General features: G+C 59.1%; 2 protein-coding genes across 16 annotated transcripts in view; one reads left to right on the forward strand and one right to left on the reverse strand.

Moving 5' to 3' along the window:
- The window catches only part of SFI1 (SFI1 centrin binding protein), a 99051-nt gene extending 93270 nt beyond the window's left edge, over window positions 1–5781 (forward strand). For all 8 annotated transcript variants that reach the window (XM_072803307.1, XM_072803308.1, XM_072803306.1 and 5 more), the window contains 10 exons: window positions 324–484; window positions 940–1014; window positions 1651–1725; window positions 1870–2046; window positions 2124–2383; window positions 3133–3237; window positions 3329–3560; window positions 4808–5139; window positions 5363–5474; window positions 5567–5781. In XM_072803307.1, coding sequence (XP_072659408.1) covers window positions 324–484; window positions 940–1014; window positions 1651–1725; window positions 1870–2046; window positions 2124–2383; window positions 3133–3237; window positions 3329–3560; window positions 4808–5139; window positions 5363–5474; window positions 5567–5671 — 1634 coding nt within the window. In that variant the 3' untranslated portion in view covers window positions 5672–5781. The remainder of the gene's footprint in view (window positions 1–323; window positions 485–939; window positions 1015–1650; window positions 1726–1869; window positions 2047–2123; window positions 2384–3132; window positions 3238–3328; window positions 3561–4807; window positions 5140–5362; window positions 5475–5566) is intronic.
- Window positions 5727–18993, reverse strand: part of PISD (phosphatidylserine decarboxylase) — a 43562-nt gene continuing 30295 nt past the window's right edge. The window contains exons 1-8 of one of the 8 annotated variants that reach the window (XM_072803335.1): window positions 16421–16580; window positions 12192–12414; window positions 10050–10215; window positions 8559–8795; window positions 8252–8390; window positions 7902–8048; window positions 7592–7752; window positions 5727–7034 (exon numbers count right to left, since the gene is read on the reverse strand). In XM_072803335.1, coding sequence (XP_072659436.1) covers window positions 6810–7034; window positions 7592–7752; window positions 7902–8048; window positions 8252–8390; window positions 8559–8795; window positions 10050–10215; window positions 12192–12241 — 1125 coding nt within the window. In that variant the 5' untranslated portion in view covers window positions 12242–12414; window positions 16421–16580 and the 3' untranslated portion in view covers window positions 5727–6809. The other 7 variants (XM_072803337.1, XM_072803336.1, XM_072803338.1 and 4 more) reach the window with 7 other exon arrangements.

Below are 18993 nucleotides of genomic sequence, written 5' to 3' on the forward strand. Positions count from 1 at the left end.
GTGCCCAGCAGTGTCCTGTGAGCCACCGTTCCTCAGGCCACTGCGACACCCGGCCACCGGGGACAGGCTGGTGGTTCTGGCAGGCCCTCAGGAGCACAGTAGTCCACAGCACTGATCCCGGCCCCCTGCATGCTCACAGCCACTGAAGGTGGCCAGAGCTGTCGTCACAGAGTGTCCACTGTCCACACGTGGAGGTTTTACTGAGCGTGGGCTGACATCCATCTCTACCCCCACATGGCCTTTTCAGCTCTGAACCTTGACTGTTCTAGATGGGTTTGTAGAAGCCCCCCTAAAGAGCAAACTCTGACTCTGATTTGCCCTAGGCTGTCTCAGGATGTGGTTTCGGCGCTGGCGGGACCAAGGCCAGAGGGCGGCCCAGCAGAGAGTCCAGCTTAGGCGGGCAGCTGGGCATCACGGCCGGCGGCTGCTGCTGCAGACCATGGCCCGGTGGAAGGCGCACCATCTCGGCTGTGTCAGGAAGCGGGTGAGGCAGGCAGCGGCTCCCCAGGTGCCACTGTGCGGGGGCTCTCCGGGCTGGGCGACCACCACCTGGGGAAGAGGAGGGCTCTCTGGCAGAACCCACGACCACCAGGATGGGTGCTGGGTGGTTGGGGTCCAGCGGCCGCAAGGCTGCAGGAGCCTTTCTGGGAAGGCTAAGGGAAGCTGGCCTCTGGGTCGGGTCTCCCTCAGGCAGCAGATGGCCCAGCACAGAAATGTGGCTCATTCTGAACCATGGGGTTTCAGAGCTGGGAGACATCCAGAGTCACCTAGATGCTCCTGCCCAGTGCAGGAGGCCCTTGGCTTCATCTAAGACTCCTCTTGGGGACCGGGAGGCAGGGTGAGGGGGGCAGTTCTCTGGGCCTGGAGCCTCTCACCCCGAAGCTGCTCCCAGGTGATGGGACGTGGGGCCCTGATGGCTTTTCACTGCCCTCTCCCCAGCTCCTACAGAGGCAGGGCGCCCAGCTCCTGGCCCAGACTCGCAGCCGGGCCTGCTTCCACCAATGGAAACAACAGGTGGGAGCCAGCAAGAAGCCCCTTCCCCTTCCCACTGCCTCCTGAACCCACATTTAACTTTTTTTTTTTTAACTATTTTTATTAAGTAATCTCTATGCCCAACTTGGAGCTCAAACTCCTGACCCCAAGATCAAGAGCCCCATGCTCCACTGACCAAGCCAGCCAGGCGCCCCCACATTTAATGTTTTTAATTCCACCCTCATCCCAGGGCTCCCCCAACCCCAGTCATTTCCCAGCACTGCCAGCTCCTTCCACCTGTGATGGTACAAGTCCAGGTCACTTCAGGGCCCTGTTTCCGCAGTGTCACATTAAAATATATTTTAGGGTAATATTTCAAAAATTAGTATGAAATGCATTTTAAGTCGTTGCCAAGGACTTGATAAGACACCCAGCAGCAAACCTTCCTGTGCACATGTCTGGTGAGCGCGGCACTGGCTCCCCTTGTTCCCTCCCCCAGTGCCGGGCTCTTTGCCTTTGATCTTCCCAAAGGATCACCTTCCATGGCCTCAGGGCCAGGCAGCCTTGGGCCCTTGCAAGCTGAGGGCAACAGCACCTTTCTGAACAGGGTCTCTGGTCCTGGTCAGAGTGGCCTCCCTGCAGGCAAGACTCCCATCATCTTCTCTGTCTGGCCCACAGCTGGCAAACAGGAGGCGGGAGCAGCAGGGCACAGCACGGGCCCTGTGGTTCTGGTCCTTCTCACTACAGGCAAAGGTAATGGGCGCTCCACTCGCCACCACCCCTGCCTCTCCCGGGAGAGGACTGTGCCCCTGTGGAGGGCAGGGTGGGTGGTGGGCACAGCCCCGGGGAGACCCTTAAGCAAAGAGAACCAGACCTCATCTCCTCCTCTCCCCGGAGGTGTGGGCCGCGTGGCTGGGCTTTGTGCTGGAAAGGCGGAAGAAGAAGGTGCGGCTGGAGCGGGCCGGGCAGGCCTACCACCAGCAGCTCCTCCGGGAGGGTGCCACTCGCCTCTTGCGGTTCGCAGGCAGCATGAAGGCCTTCAGGCAGCAGCTGCACGCCCAGCAGCAGGAGCAGGTGAGCCCTGGGTCCCGCACCCCTCCTCACGGGCAGCAGGTGGGACACGGCATGACCTGACCAGAGGCCTGTTGCAGGCGGCTCACAGTCTCCACCGTGCAGTCCATCGCTGTGCCATGCTCTGGAAACAGAAGGTTCTGGGCCAGGGCAAGGAGCCTCGGCCCCTACCCACCATGCCCCGCAGGAGAGTGACATTTGACAGTCCCCTTCCCACCTGTGTTGCTGCTGGGGCTGGGGATGCCACCCTGGAGACCAGAAGGCCAGGAGATCCTCATGTGCCCTGGGGGGCTCTGGGCAGCCTGTCCCTGGCTGCCGGGGACCCCCAACTTCTAGAGCTGTGAGTAGCCCATCCCTCGCCTCTTGCTCTTCTTGGCCTGGAGCAAAAACTTGGCCGATACAGGAGGAAAGTCATGGCTGAGCCACATGGATCCCTATCTCCAGCAGGATCCTATCCCTCCCATTCCATCAGGCCCCCAACGAAGGGACCCTGGCCTGTTACTGCAGAACATGGCGGGGAGAACACATAGTTTAAGAAAAAAAAAAAAAAAAAGGAATAGGCTACAGGGTAGACCCGCCAGTCTCCTTGCAAGCTTTGCCCCTTACAGCCAGGAAATGGGCTCCCTCTAGGAAACCCCAGTTCGTGACCTGGTCCATCCCCGCACACCGGGCTGATGCAGCTCTCGGCTCCCCAAGCGACCAGCATGGCCTGAGCTTGGCGGAGGTCCCCAGCGGGGCGGGGGACTGGCCTGCGCCTTGGCCTGCTCCACTTTCCTTGCCATCCGACCCTGACAGGGCCTGACCCTGATGAGGCTGCTCCCCCTCTGATGTGGGAGGAGCACTTCCGTCGCCTGGTTTGCTGTCGAGGTCAAATGAGTGGGTGAGGCATCCCCCATGGCATCAGGCTCACTTCACTGGGATTACCGGACGTTCTGTATGGCCGAGGCCCACCCTAGGTGGTGCCCCAGGTCACCTGCCAACCTGGGGCAAGGGCCTTTCCTTCTCTGGCTGCCAGTCTCCCTGTAAGATTGGAGGGATCAGACTGGATGCCCCAGGCAGCTGAGAGAACAGGCCTGCATTTCTTCCCAGAAATGCTACCCGCTTGGCAAGAAAGCAGCCTCGACGTCCACATTTCCTGCTGGAGCCTGTGCAGAGCCAGAGGCCCCAGGGGTGTGGCAGCCTCAGGGGAAAAGGGTATGTTGTGTGGGCTAAGGTGGGTGGCCTCCTTTCCTTCCTGCTCCTCATGGGGGGACCTTGGCCTGACCAGCTCCTGCCTCCTGCTTAGGTCTGAGGCACCTCAGGAGTGTGACCGAGGCCTGGTCTGGCCAGCAGGCCCTTCCCTGATGAGGCCTTTCCCACCAGAGGCCTGGATGGCACTGGTCCCAAGCAGCCCTTCACCCCAGCCCAGGGCCCTGCTGGGTCGCCCTGGCCTGAAGCTGCCCCCCACATTGAAGACAGGCCCAGAGCTGCTGCCCCCTTCATCCTTCATGCCGTGTGGAGTGGAAGCACCTGCCAGGGTGAGTCCTCCCGGTCACCTGGGGGTCATTCTTTGGTTGGGCCTTCGGTGCTTTTCCTCAGGTACTCGGTGCTGCTGCCACAGCTGAACTCATTGCTGCCAGAGCTACCCGCGCCAGAGGGCGCAGGGAAGGCACCCACGTTCACCACATGCAGGTGCCCCCATCCTAGAGACACGGTATGGAAAGGCTGCCCAGGCCCCCACTTGGGAAGCTTCTATCCTAGAGGTGGAGCCCCAGACACTGCAGACCGTGGAGGGTCCTGCGGGCCCTGGGGAAGCATCTGGATTTTAAGAAAAGTAGGAAATGGTGGGGGCTGGTTTGGCCTGCTCTGCCCCCATGGCCCAGCAGGTGCTGGGAGCCAGGAGTAGGTGGTGGCTGTGGTGCGGGCAGATCCCATCGTGGGAGGCAGAATAGGCAGGACCTGCTCCGATGGGTCTGATAAGGGTGAGGAAGGAATCCAGGATGGCTCCTGGGTATCTGGCCTGAGTAACTCCAGGAATAATGAGTTCTTTTACTGAAAGAGGGAAGACGGGGGGTGGGGGCTCAAGGGCTTGTTTGGGGTAAAGCCTGGAGAGTCTGTCTTGAGCCTGTCAAATTTGAGATCAAGTACCAAGGTTCTGAGTGTGGCCTTCAGAGAGCAAGTCAGGGCTTGAGAGCAAGAGAGTCTGCAATGTACATTGAAGGTTAACTCCTGGGAACCAAAGAGGTCACCTGGGAGGAAAGGGGCGGTGGCTCCCTGGGGCAGGTGACATCCAGGTGGAGGAGTCCAGGCTGGGATGGCACGGTGGTATGGGAGGCCCACGTGCTCAGAGAGAAGACAGCGGCAGGGTTGGGCCATGCCAAGAGCTGGTGCTGAGGGGAGCTGGTCAGTGTCACTGGAAGGTACTGGAGGGTTGTAGATGTGTGGTCTGACCAGGACGATTGCCTTTGACCACCTTTCCTCACTGATGTGCAGGGTCACGGTTCAGATCAGGGTCAGGGTAAAACTGCTGCTTGGAGAGGTGCTGAGCCAGGCCCTGGAGCAGGGGTGGGACTAGACTGCACAGGTGAGGGGTGTTCCTCGGGATCCTGCGGGACTTCCTCCCTTGTGTCGGGTCTGAAGAAAGGGGCAGGGGTCAGGACTAGACTGGGTGAGCTGGTCAGGTCAAGTCCTACAGCCTTACCTCCCCACGCCCTGCAGTGGGCAGCCTGGGTGCCTCCCCCAGCCTTCCTCCCAGCTTCTGTGCTCACCCGTCCTCCCTTTCCAGGCCTCTGCACAGCCCACCACTCCTGGGCTCACACTTCAGGCCTCGCCATCCCCAGCCAGTGTCCCTCAGTCCCGCCTGCTGCTTCCTGGGGACTTCATGGGCACTGGGCGCAGCTCTGGAACCATGGGTGTGCACCCAAAGCCTGTCAGCACTGCGAGCACTCGGGCCGCTCCTGGTACCTGGGCTCCCTCCACTCAGCCTTGGCCTAGCCGAGAGGGGGGTCAAGATCAAGCCTGTTCTCCTATCACCGCGGGCCACGACGACCTGGAGGCTGAGCTTGAGAGCATCCAGCAGCAACTGCAGGACTACCAGACCATGAAGCAGAATCTCTCGTAAGACCCAGAAAACCCCAGGTGTTTCCCCACAGCTGGCTTTGGGGTGGGGGTGTCCTTGGGCAACTTGGGCCCACCCAAGTTGCTTGCTGAGCTGGGTGGTGGAGGACAGAACACAGCCACCCTCCCCACCTCCCATCAGAAGTAGCAGATGTGCCGCTTCCTCCCCTGGAGGTGCTGCCACAGGCCGGCCAGGCCAGCAGCAGGTGTCTCACTCCCTCAGGTCCTGCCAGCGGCAAGCAAGAAGCCTGCGCAGGTGGCTGGAGCTGAGCCAGGAGGAGCCCAGGCCTGAGGACCAGGAAGCAGAGCAGCAGGTGCAGGAAGAACTACAGGAGGTGAGGCCTTAGGCAGCCCTGGAACAGCTTTCTCCCCTCCTATCTCCGCGCTTTGTCTCCGCTCAGCCTCCTGCCCCTCCCCCCGTCCCCAGGTGGAGCTGCAGATCCAGCAGCTGGCCTCTGAGCTCCAGGCCCAGCGCCAGCCCATCCGCGCCTGCATCGCCCGTGTCCAGGCCCTGCGGCAGGCTCTGTGCTAGTCACTGCCCCTGGGAGGCCTCAGCCCACCTCCAGGAACAGAACGCAAAGCTGCAATGAGTTTAATTTTTTTATTTCAAAACGTTGCAATTAAATGAATTACTGTTCAGAAGTCTCCTACTTTTCATACAAAAATACTGTGCTACTGATACAGTTGAAAGAGTTCAAATGGCTTCTCCTGCAGGAGAAATTCACAGCGTCCCCAGGAAACCTGAATCCTGGCCCCACCGTCAGCGGCTCCCTAAGGACTGTGTACCTATTACCTGGGGACAGGTGTTGTAGGCACTGACCTGCCCCCCCCCTTTCCCAATACACCAAGGCTCCTTGGCCTCCAACACCAGCCCCTGAATCAATAGCAGCAACTTACCATGTTTCTGTAGGTCTGGGTAGGAGGGGAGGATGAGCTTCCCCCGGCCCCTCCTAGGCCACCACTACCTGCCTGTCCATTCACTTGGGACACCATTCAAGGGGCTCAGTAATTGGTCCTGCCACTGGAAAGAGGACTCGCCAGCTCTGGAGAGTCCCTCACTGGGGCCTGTAAAGCGCCATGCCATGGTGTCCCCCCCAGAAGATGCTGGCGGAGCCAAGGATGATGTGTTCGGCCACAAGTGCAAAGAGACAGCTTTTCTCAAACGAGCAGGGTGGGTGAATTGGGAACAGAAAGCGGTTGTGTTAAAGGCCACATGGTGCTGCTCTGGGGGCAGCACAGCCCAGTCGGTGCAGGCGAGGCAGATGGGGAGGCTGGAAAGCAATGATGAGAGCAGCAAGAACACACATAACCACTTTTCTGTCTTACAACAGAAATCAAGACCAACGGGACATCCAGCCAGGAGACGTAGGGTCTCCCAATTTATACAATAGGTTAAAAAATATCCAAAAGGGAATTTGAGATCATCTTGGCCTGCACATTCTCTCTTTTTAGGGTAGGAAGAGGGAACGACGTAGGTCCAGGGTCGACAGGGACTCTGACCTCATCTACACCTCGGGGACGGCAGGAAGCAGTCACCCAGGTCCTGCCTGGTTGGACCCCACAGGCTTGAGACTGTCCCCTTCCCAGACAGCCATGGAGGCTCCCCCTAAAAGACCCTCCCGTTTCTGTCTGAAAAAGCTCCCTCAGTAGCCGTTGCCAGGAAGGAGGCCCTAGAGTGAGCCCAGAGCCTCTCCGAACCGGATCTTCTGTCCCGCTTTCAGCTTAAAGTTGAAATCCTTGGGGGCCTCAAAGATGAGCACGATGGTGGAGCCCAGGTTGAACTCGCCCAGGTGCTCGCCCTTGCGCATGGGGATGCCCTCCTTGTTGGCGTGGGTCACGAAGCTGAAGTCATTGTAGGAGCCCTTGCTATAGCGTGGGCTGTTTGTGTGCAGGTCCTGCAGGAGGTCAGGGGCAGAGAGTGTGGAGTCTGCTCCTGGACTCGGAACACACCTCTGCTGCCTGTCCCCAACCCAGCCTGGAGAGGGAGCTGGGGACAGTGACTCAGCCCATAAGCCAAGTCTAACAAGACAGTCCCCAGACCCAGCTGTGAACTAGGACATGGGGGCCACAGAGGAATCAAACCCCAATCTTCAGCACCCAGAGCTGGCCAGAGGCAGTCGCAAGCTGCCACTAAGAAGGGCAGCCCCCCACCACCCAGGGAAGGGTGGGCACCAGCCGCCCTTCCCATCCGTATGCCCCACCCTGAGCTTGACATTCCCCCTGGGTTCCCCCTCCAGCCATCTCTAGCCAAGCAAGTAACAGCACATCTGGCATGGGGACTGGCAGAGTGGGAACCCAGGGCCCAGCCCCTCCTTGGGGCAGCCGCTCCACAGAACGAGGCCTGGCAGGGGACGTGCCCTTCTAGAACTCACAGTACCGACGGACCTGGCTCCATGGGGAAGGGGGTGGGGGAACCCCATGTGTCCCAGCTCTTGGGCCTGGCTCTGCTTACCCGGTCAAAGTAGATGCGTATAGAGCCCACGTTGGTGGCCCCCACAGCCGTCAGCGAGAAGAAGCCGTGTTTCCAGTCCCCAGTGAGGACCACCCGCTCGTTGTGGCAGAAGAGCTCTTTGATCCAGCGGGCCATGCCAGGGTTCACGGACATCAGGGAGCCTATGGGGACAGGGACACTGCCATTTGCCACCTGCAGGGAGACCAGGCCCCCCCGGAGCCCCACGTCCATCCCCTGCTGCCCACACCCGGCCAGACTAAAGCAGTCGCCTTCTGGCCTCTGCACCCTGAATGTGGAGCCTCTGGCCGACCTGGGAAATGGCGCCGGTGGGAAACGGTCCAGTCAGTGGGAGAGTGGAAGCAGTGGTAGTCCCCAGGGGCCAGGTAGATGACACAGTGGTAGAGCTCATTCCCTTCTCGAGTGACCAGCTGGTTCCTGAAGGAGCCGCAGGGGGTGGCTGCGGGAGGCAGACACGAGCACCAGGCTCTCAGATGGGTGCCTGAGCCTGTGTAGCCTCACCGTGGGCTTCCGGGAGCCCCAAAGCTCCACGCGGCCATTCCTGGCCCTCCCTTCCCTCCCCATGCCCCCATCCTCCTTCCTGACGACCAGCCCAGCCACGCCAAAACAGGGCCCCAAGGCCACCACCAGGCCGCAACCCACCTGGTGCAAAGGGCAGGTCATCTGTGGACGTGCGCGGACCCAGGAAGGACTCCAGTGAGTAGGTGACCCCCTTCACCTGCTCGACCTCACAGTTCTTCACCTGCCCAAAGTTCAAGATCTTCCCATCTGAAGGGCTGATCTGGAAGGGCCGAGAAAGGCTTGCTGCTAGGGAGGCAGGGGGACTTGGGGCCCAGCCTAGGAGGAGGACCCACGGGCCACCCGTGGAGACTGCCGGGACAGGTTCCCAAAGGCCCAGGTAAGAATCCCACTTCTGGAGGAGGGAGCACAGGGCGGGGTGGGGCCTCACCACGCTGTGCAAGCCACACACAGGCCGGGCCTGCGGCTTCAGCTTGCGCCGGAAGAACTCGCTGAGGTTGCGGTAGTGGTGCAGGTCCTCCACGGCGGCCTCCTTCATGTTCACCCCGAAGGTCCAGATATACAGGCTGTAGACAGGCCGGCGCAGCCAGTGCGGCAGCTCCACCTGGTTGAGGCGGCCCCAGGCCCGCGACAGCAGGCGCGTGGGCACCGACTTGTACAGGGCCACCTGCAGGCCGCGAACAGGCAGGTGAGCGCACCGGCCCGCATGCCCCCAACACCTCTGCCCCGGGAGGCCAGGCCTAGGCACCCCTCGATGGCTTTGTGATGTGGTTGCTTCCCACTAGGAACCAGACTGAGCTTCCTAAACACTCACAAAGCGAGTACTGGCCAAGACTGACACAGTTGCTTAAACTCAGGTGCCTCAGTCATTTTACGCACCGGTCCAGTAGCAAGAGTCCCGGGCCCCAAGGAGGGAATGCCAGCACGGTCTTCCTTCTTTAGGAAGGCAGGGTGTCAATGGCTCTGCTACCTGCACAGAGAGGCTGTGGCCCAAAGGGTACACAGGCCAGCCTACAGCCCAGAGCACATGTTCTGGCCTGAACAGGACGCAGAGGAACCCCCTCCATACCAGGTCAGGGACTACGGCGTGCACAGTACCACTGTCACCAGAGCCGGCACTCCAGGCCTGGCCACCGAGCTGTATGCACCTGGGGCTACTCCCTGGAGGTAGAGGGGAATCGGCCCCCTGGCCTCCCCCCACCTCCCTGCTGCTGTCTGCTGGCACCCCCAGCCAAACTCTCAGGGCCAGGAGACCTGGAAGCGGATGCCTCTTAAACCTCGGGTGCCGCCACCACAGCAGGACCTGCCTCTAACCAGTGGCTGCGGCTGTCAGCCCGACCTAGACATCAAGTCCCCAGGGTGTAAAGGTAATTTCATTCCAACTTTAAACACCTCTACAGTGTACTGAGTGGCGCCCCAAACTCCTCCCAGCTGACACCCATCGGAGCCCAGGGTTCCTGGCTTGAGGTCAGCCTGCCCAGAGACCCCAGGGAGCTAGGCAGCCCTTCCCCAGCCCTGCCTGGGGCTCTAGGTCCATCCACACCGAAGGGGCCCAAACAGGCCTCGGCCTTCCAAAATCATCCCCTGGTAACCCCTGAATTAATTTGCACTCTTCTCAAAATCACCCCTAAGCTCTCTTCTGCCTGAACATGGGAAATCAGACACCGTTTTCTGAATGCCCAGCATGGGTTCCTCCCAGAAGCAGAACCCCCAAATGGCACAAATGCAGGCAAGGAAAACAGGCAGCATAGACAGCAAAGCCGTCAAGGCCACCAACCAGCCCGTCAGGGTGACCGTCCCAGAGGGCTCAGCACCCCTATCACCTGCAATCTGACAAATGTCTCCTCCGTTTCTGTGTCCTGGGTTGGGGGGGGGGGGGATCGGGAGGGGTGAAGGCCGGGCCAACAGCCTGTGCACTTACCCTGCTCACGGGCCTCCATCCCACCCGGCTGAGCGGTCGGAGGGCACCGAAGGGCAGGAGGTAGTAGAGGACCGTCAGGGGCCAGGAGCGCAGTTTCAGGGCAGGTCTGGACATACAGCTCAACTGTCCCAGCCTCCGCCTCAGGGCCAGCTGGGGGAAGTGCAACCTGCAGAGCAGATGTCCATGCATGGCCAGGTCAGCGGTCAGGGGCTGGGAGGCCCCGCCCCACCCTCCGCAAGTCTGCCTCTCCACGGAGGCCAGCAGCACTGGCTGTGGCCCCTCCACCCAACACCGTGCTGCGCTGGGGGCGTGGCTGCCTTTGTTGGGCCCACTTCCATCCCAGTCTCGCCCACCTGCCTACCAGCTGAGGAGGACCGGGAGTCAGAGGCAGCACCGGGAAGATGGGGTGTGCAGCCTGCATCACAGCCCCCCCACTCCTGGGACCAGCTCTGCCCGCAGAGGCACCAGGGAGACACAGTCTGATCTGGAGCTCCAGCCGAGCAACAGCACAGAGCGGTGGGGAGTTACTGCAGCCATTGCACTGCAGGTTCTTGGCAAACCTCTTCATGGCACCAGGCCTCATCTCCTCATCTGATAAACTAAAGGGTTGGGGCTGACAAGATCCCAAAGGGAACCCTCCACGAGCATGCACCTGCACACATGTGCACCCAAAACAGCTGAAGTTCCATCCACCTGCTTGGTCTTTTTACCTCAGATCAGGTGTTCAAAAACAGACCCAGAGCCTGATGGGGGGAGCCTCCCCACCAACCCTCAGACCACCCTCCAGGTCTGCTGGGGCTACACACACACCTGAGCCATGCCCCTTCTTTCGGTAAAGGTAGTGGGTCTTTCCCCATACCCCACCAGCCCAAATTTAGTGCATCCAGCAGAGGCTCAGCCTTGTGGGGATCCTAGGGGCTGGGTGGGCCTTTCCACCAGAACTTTGGCCTCCTGACACCCAAGTCCCCTGGTCTCAATACCAGGCACTAGAAAATGCTCCTGAGGGGCAGCCCGGGTGGCTCAGCGGTTTAGCGCCACCTTCAGCCCAGGGCGTGATCCTGGAGTCCCGGGATCGAGTCCCACGTCAGGCTCCCTGCATGAAGCCTGCTTCTCCCTCTGCCTGTGTCTCTGCCCCTCTCTCTCTCTCTGTGTCTCTCATGAATAAATAAATAAAATCTTAAAAAAAAGAAAAGAAAAGAAAAGAAAAGAAAAGAAAAGAAAAGAAAGAAGGAAAGAAAGAAAGAAGGAAAGGAGGAAAGGAAAGAAGGAAAGGAAAGAAAAGAAAGAAAAGAAAGAAAAGAAAGAAAAGAAAGAAAGAAAGAAAGAAAGAAAGAAAGAAAGAAAGAAAGAAAGAAAGAAAGAAAGAAAGAAAGAAAGAAAGAGAAAGAAAGAAAGAAAGAAAACGAAAATGCTCCTGAGGCCCAGTGCGACCACCAGGAGACCACATTCCTACCCACTCTGGGACGGTTCCTAGGCCTCAGTTTCCTCATCTGCAAAAAAAACTGCATTCAACTGGAAAAATCTAAGGCTCCCATCTGCACCTTTGTGCTCTCAGAGGAGCCACGTCCTCTTGCCCCCAGTTACTGAATAAACCAAGGAACAAAGAGGTATCTCAGCTGATACTAAAAAAGAAAAAAATAGAGGAGAACCAAGCTGATGGCCGGGCACCTGCTGTTCAATGATGGCACAGCTCTCCAGACTCCCTCCCTGTGTTCCTTGTCTCCCACCCCACCCCACCCCACCCCACCCCATCATGTTTACAAAAGGTCCGGGAAGGTGGTAGGGGCTAAGCAAAGCTGAACAAATCCCCACTGTCCCCAGGGCTTCCCCCACCGGCCCTGATCACTGCAGAAGCTCAGGAACCAATCCCAGAAGAGCGGCAGCTTTCCCCAAGTGGGGGGGGCACCCGGGGTGGGGGCCTGGGTGCAGCAGACACTAGGCCACCAGCCCGCTCCGCCTCCCCAGGTACCTGAAGCGGGCTCTCCGACTCAGGCCCCCGGGGCCAGGCCCCTCCAGCCTTGGGGGCTGATCCCCTGGCCCCCTGCTGCCACTTCCACGGCGGGGCCGCTGGACGTGAACTCTGACCTTCCGGAGGTCGTGGCGGGGCACAGTGGGGTTAGGACGGGGCCGGCGGCATCTCACCATTTCGCCGCTCCGAGCTCAGGTCCTCGCCGTGCCTCTGACTGACACATGGTGGGCGGCGCCAGGCACACTCGCCTTTGTTTCTCCTCCTTCCTCCCTTCCCCCCAGCCAGGAGCTCCTGCGCTGTCACCACTCCTCCGGCTGGCAGCCTGGTGGCTGGTGGGCGGCTTCCCAGCTTGGTTGGGTCCGGGCCAGCTCAGGGGGCGCAGGTTAAAGGTCGGGGCTATTGCAAAGACAGGCACTGGTCACACATGCTCGGGAAGCGGCGGGGGCCCGGGACACAAGCCCCTGCCCTCTGCCCACTCTGTCCCCAGGCTCAGCCACCTGCCCACTCCAGGGAGCTGATGGCAGGGAAGGGACCAGGTGCCTGTGAGCCCAAGAAGCACAAGTGGGAATCTGAGCCCGGTGCTCCAGGCGGGCACCCAGCGTCAGCCTGTCTGTGGCTGGGCAGCCCCTCCCTCGCCAGGACCTGACCCATTTTCCATTCAGGTGACGAAGTAGCATCCGAGGAATGAGGGAGCAGGAAGGCAGGAGAGGCACAGGGGGTTAGACGCTGGACACCTACCTGCTCCAGCTCTTTCTTTACTGTCCCCCTGGGCCTCAGAGCCGCCCATCCCCGGTACCAGCCCTCCCCCCGCCGCCCGCAAGGCCTCCTCAGATGAGCACACATATGACCTGACCTGAGGGAAAACCAACCAGGACAGAAGCCCAAAGCAGCCCCCCCTCCCCATCTTTGCTTTGGACAGCACTTTGGCCCTGCCTGGTGATCTGGGAGGACACGCCCAGCCTCCACAAGGCCCTCACAGATAACAGGGAAGGAGAACAAACATTCCACAGTTGCTGCTGTCTAAGCCCAGGGATAGTCAAGGCCCCACCCAGCCTGGCCTCCAATCCCAACTGCAAGCCACAGGGGACAGGCGCCTGCCACCGTTTTTAGATGCAAAGATTCGGGCTCTGAGGGAAACTCCCAAGGCAGAGAATGGACCCAGCCAAGGACTCAGTCCCAGGCCAGCGCTGACCCTCACACAGCCAACTGACTGACCGAGCAAAAGGCCCCACTCAGACATGGCTCCACTCACACCAGGGTGAAATGTCCGATGCCCAGGCAAAGCCACCTCAGCCAGAAGTGAAGATCCCAGCCCCTGGAGAGTCAAGTCCCTGGGAGTGCAGTGTGCAGTGGGAGCCAAGGCTGACTAAGGTCCGAAGGTCAGCATGGATTTCCAGCCCTGACCAAGGAAGTGGCAAGGCCTGGGCTACCCCGGGCCTAGACCCCTCCAGCAGAGATCATCTCCCCAGGCCACTAGCCTGAGTGGCAGGACAGCTCACTGTGGGTGAGCCAGGACGATGCCCATCCACCCAGCCTCACCCAGAAGCAGCTATGTACACAAGTCTCCTCTGTCCCAAGGGCCAGGCCCAGGGACCCATGGACAGCCCCATGTCTATCCTCCACCCATGCTGAGCCTCCTGCTAACTTCCTCATCCGTGACAGGTCACCTCATCTATATCGCTCATGTACTGAGCACACACCCTGCCACTCCATGGCCCATCAGGCCATGGCGCCGCCCCACATGGACCTTCTGTCAGCATCCTGGGGAAACCGGCCCAGAGGGGGTTAAGGGCCAGCAGGGTTGGGCACAGCACCTGGCTTCCAGGACAAGGCTCTTCCCCCACTCTAGAACGCTCAGACTGAGTACATACTTGAGATTCGCAGTGGGCAGTGAGGCCTTATGGGAGAGGACAGGAGCCCCAGTCTCCTCTTGCCCATCTCCCTCACTATCCTACCACATGGGGCAGTGACCACGGCAGCATGCAGCCAGAAAGGCACATGCTGGAGCACCCTAGCTTGGCCCAAAACTTCAGGTCCTCAAAGCGAATTCCTGTGTGTGCCTCTGCCATTTCACTCAACCTAGGGCCTCCAGTCCAGGGACTTAGCCAGGCCACAGCCCAGGAGAGCAAGGTGGGCCCTCACCCTTCCTCCTGTAGTGCAGGGTGCTCGAGGGGCGCACAGCTTCTAGACTCTAGAAACTGCCCCCAAAGGCTGGAAGGATGTCCCCTGTCTCCATCACCACTCTACTTCCACTTCCAAAATGGGACCGGAACCAGACTGTCAGGCTTCTTTCAAATCACCATGCATGCCCCCAAAGGTCCCCAGGGAGCAGACATGAATTCACCTGTCCCCCCAGCCAACAGGCCCGGCACCCTCTGTCCAGCTCAAAGCTGCAGGATGGAGGGAAAGGGATCCCTAAGGATCATTCATTCCTTCTTGCTTCCCAAAGGCTGAGCCACTTCCTGGGCCAACAGTGCTCCTGCCCTCCCCATTTCAGTGCCCCACTCTCCCCCACACTTGTGATGACCCTTGGAGCCCAAGCCAGAACTTTCTCGCTCTCAGGCTCCCTAGGGTGGGACTAGGGGCTCAGGCCAGATGAGGAACCTACAAGGAGGTCACCCTGAGGCGGGGAAGTACAGACACCTTCCCTCTGTCACCAGTCTCAAGGACACTGTAGAGAAGAGCTGTGAGCTGTGACCAGTAGGAATTTAAAGTTATCACAAGGCCTAAGGGCCAGCCACGATGAACAGGAGAGTTCAGAGGCTTTTGTAGGGGACGGGAACAATCCAGTTACTGCAATCCTGGCTGCCTTGCTGGCCCTGAGAGCTGGTACAGGCCTTGCAAGTCACAGGTGCTCTGTGGCTACCAGTTTCCTCATCTGAAAAACGGGAAGGGTCACTCCTCCTGCTTGCCCCCTCGAGGCTCAGATCATAGCAGTGACCTTGGTCCAGAACTCTACTCTGTTCAGAAATACCACGCCTCACTTCCACCCAAGACCTTGGTGCAGCCTCATCCCCTGGACCAAATTCCTAACACCTCACCTTCATTTCCAAACCCACACTCTGGGAGGAGAGAGGTTTGCTCCCAAAGGCAAGATTGAAGGCACGGAGTAGAGGCAGCAGTTCTGGAAGAGCCCAAACCCAATGGCCCTGAAGGACCAAGTAAAAGGGTCACCTTTGTCTGGATGTCCTGTTCCCGAGCGGTGATCAACATCCCCAAGTACCCCTCATAGCTTGTGATGAAGGCAACACTACCCCCTCAGTGGAATGGAACATTCCAACTGAAGTTAGATGGATGGACCCAGGCCAGTTACCAGTTACGAGAGGTGTGGGGGGCAGGGAAATTGCAGGAGGCACGTTCCTGCCTGGTTCTCTCGGACATTGGTGGATTTAGGTGTGGGTTCTGGCAAGGCCAGGAAGGCAGGAACAGAGTCAGGACTGTCTGCCCACACCTCCCCCCCATTACCCCCAATTCCCTGAGCACCAAGGGCCTTGCATCCAGGTCCATGTTCTGCCTACCTGAGAAATTTGCTCTTGCTCCCTGAGCAGAACTCTCCTTGGGTGCCAGGATCACTCCTCCTGAAGCCTCAGCCGAAAGCCTCGGAGTCCCCAAGTCCTATGTGCACCTGCCTGCCTTTCTGAGCCCACTTCCACCCTGGAAGGCAGGGCTACTTTCCTCCCCCAGCTCACCTGAAGCATGACACAGGCACCTGTATCCAGGGGGACCAATCACCCCTTCCTCCCTGTGTTCCAGGGCCAGAAGCAACAAACTTCAAACACAGGGAACAGGGAAAATGGATTCTCCCCAGGAGAAATGGGTGAGCCATCTTGGGGAAGCCCTCAGCAAGAGAAGAGGAAGCAAAGAGAAGGGCCCAGAGACGTTTCTTTCAAGCCGGTGGCCAGGGAAGGGCGGGTGAAGGATGGGATAGTACTCCCCACAGCTCAGGGCTTCCTTAAATACCCCAAAGGAAAGGAACCTTCTCAGAGACGGGGCTCTGCACAGAGCAGCGTGTCACCCCCTCTAGGCCCCCGAGGTGAGGAACTGGGAACACCTCCGGTCCCCACCCAGGAACAAGGCACTTCCCTCCCCACTGGTGCCGCCCGCCCGCAGGCAGCACTGAGGAAGTGGCCCGGAGCTCTCAGCGCAGGAGGGGACAGGAGCCCCAGCCCAGCGGTTCCCCTTTCCCCGCGGGAGGGCGGAGGGGGGGGTCCACAGGAGATGCTACTCGACGCGGCGGAAATGAGCTCATCCGGCACAGCCCGTGACCCACCATGTGGGGCAGGGGAAGCCCGCGACGGGATGGAGACGGCGGGGGGGCTCTCGGCCCAGTGCCCCCAGCTCCGAGGGGCGAGCAGCACCCAGCGCGGCCGGCGCCGGCCCCAGCGCTCGCGGGCTCACTCACCGGCAGGTGGTCCTGTCCCTCCGGGCTTCGGGCACTGACTCTCAGGGAGACTCAGGGAGGCACCGCTCGGGAGGAAGCCTCAGCGGGCGGGCGGGGATTCGCTCGGGCCACTCAGACTGCCCAGGGGCGGGGGCAGAGGGCGGACACCAGACGCCGGCAGACAGACACGCTCCGCCCTCGGGCCCAGGCACGGCCACCGCACCCAGGGCCCCTTTAAGAGGAGGGGCTGCGGCCAGGGGACCTGCCCCACAGGTCACGGGATTTCTCGGCAACACCTCCTGGGCCAGGGGGCTGTCCTCCCTGCCCACCCCCACCCCAGGGTAGTCCCAGGCCCCCACATGTGCGTGACATCTCCCAGGGTCAGCTTCCTGGGACTGAGCAGAAAGCCACCTCCAGCCACCTTTTCTAGCCCTTGAAATACAAAGGCCTCTAAGTCCTGGATCCTTCCCACACCCCATCCTGAAGGCACAGGCTGCCCCCAGCCCCACCCTCGCCCCGCTCCTCCTGCCACACTATATCTGGTGTAGACCAAGGGACCAGACCCAGTAAGTAAGGTCCCCTCCAACCTCGGGCTGCGAAGAACTTGTGCAGTGATTCGTGCAGTGTTTTTCTTCCCTGCTAGATGGCAGGGCCCAGCCTAGGGGGTCAGCACCTTATCCCCATGCCCACCAAGCACTCTCGCTCCACTAGAGAAAGAAGAAACCTGCTTAACATTTTCTAGATGAGACAGTGTGTCTGACCAGAACACAAAAGAAAGAGTGTGGAATTCGGGAGCCGGATTAACACCTGGCTGGGAAGGTCAATACCCCTCCAACAGTCATACTGCCTCAGAAGGCTCAGTCTTCTGCTCTAGACTACTGATCAAGAGTAGGAAGTTAGGGAGTAACTTCCTAACTTCCTCTGACCACTGAGAATTTGGTTTCTAAAGCAACATCTGGAACAGGAAGAAAGGGCCTTTTGGCTTGTGAAGAGATGGGCAGCTGAGCACAGGCAGCCTGGAACAGGACATGGTGCTGTGCAAAGGCCCCCACACCTGTCCTCATCTGGATCCACCCCAGCAAGTGACAAGCTACAAAACTGGGATGCCGCAGCATGGAGAAGGCCAGAAGACAATTAAGGTCCCTCCTCATGGACTTCTAGAATACTGGACACCCACAATGCAGAGTAGGAACAGGGCAGCAGCACTATGTAGAGTTCCAGCCCTCTGGGGTTCAGGTTCCAGGATAGCTGGTGAATATCTGACATGGGCTACACTTCAAAGTCTCCTAGCCTGGGCCCACTGCATTCTCTGAGCCTTCGTGAGACTTAAGATCCATTCTTACCCCAGAGCTCCAAGCAAACACACTGTGACAAGGATAAAAATGAGTTAAAGCGAAGGAAGTTAACACAGAATCCAGGTAACACTAAATTCCAGAACCAGAGAGATCCTGGAGGGCAATTCTAACTTCCTCAAAGCTGCCAGTGTTTCCAGATCAGGCTCAGTCCAAGTTACCCTAAAGAGAGAAAAACAAAAGCCCAGGTTCTGATTTGCTGAGCAGCCTGTGAAGCACCAATGCTCTTCCTGTAAAATGAGCAACAGGGCCCCTGCACATCTACCAGAGTTCCTTTATAACCATTCTAAGCCTCTCAGGCAGATTGGTGTTTAGAAAATTCATAAATTCAGGATCCCTGGGTGGCTCAGTGGTTGAGCATCTGTCTTAGCCCCAGGGCGTGATCCTGGAGTCCTAGGATCCAGTCCCGTATGGGGCTCCCTACAGGGAGCCTGCTTCTCCCTCTGCCTGTGTCTCTGCCTCTCTCTCTGTTTCTCATGAATAAATAAATAAAATATTTTAAAAAAAAAAAAAGAAAACTCATAAACCAGCCCTAAGTCTGTCTTGACATCAGCCTTCTAACCTGGCTTCCACCACGTATGTTTCAGTAAGGAAATGCCTTCTAGATTCCAGACAATAGTTAAAAATGACCTCTGGGAAAAACAAAAGCCCTTTGGTAAGTTTACATTCCCACCCTCAATCTGGTCCCATCTTACTGGGACGCCCCTGTGTGGGAGTGCCACCTAGCGCCACTTCAAGGCTCTGCAGGCCCCAGGCCATTTGGCCACCAGCATCTGTGAAGGGGCATCCCAGGACAGTGAAGCCACTGTAGCTCCCTGCTGAAGGGATTTCAGGCACTACTGTGCCAGGGGATGAAGGTAACGGTGGGGCAAGGGTGGCAGGTGCTGTCTGCTAATTCCCATTCCCTGGGGGCCAGAAGAGGCCTCCTGAGGAAGACTGGTGATGGCTGGTGTCTCATGGCTGGCACAAGAAGCCATGGGCAAGTTAGCCTCTCAAAAGTCCGGGCAAGGAGCCAGAACAAGCATGACTTGCCCTCAGGAGATTTCCTCATCTGAAAGCTTCTCCCAGCCCTTGCCAAATTCCCCCCTCAAATCTATGCATGTTTGTTAGTCCCACCAACAGCTCCTGGAAGACGGGTCCTGGAGGAGGGGTGGTCTGCAGCATGATAAAGGAAACAAAGTGATCTTTGGCAGAAGAGCCTAGCAGAAAGCTCCACACAGGGCCCTGAAGGTGGAGGATCCA

The sequence above is a fragment of the Canis lupus genome, chromosome 27, assembly GCF_048164855.1.
Source record: "Canis lupus baileyi chromosome 27, mCanLup2.hap1, whole genome shotgun sequence".
Classification (NCBI taxonomy): domain Eukaryota; kingdom Metazoa; phylum Chordata; class Mammalia; order Carnivora; family Canidae; genus Canis; species Canis lupus.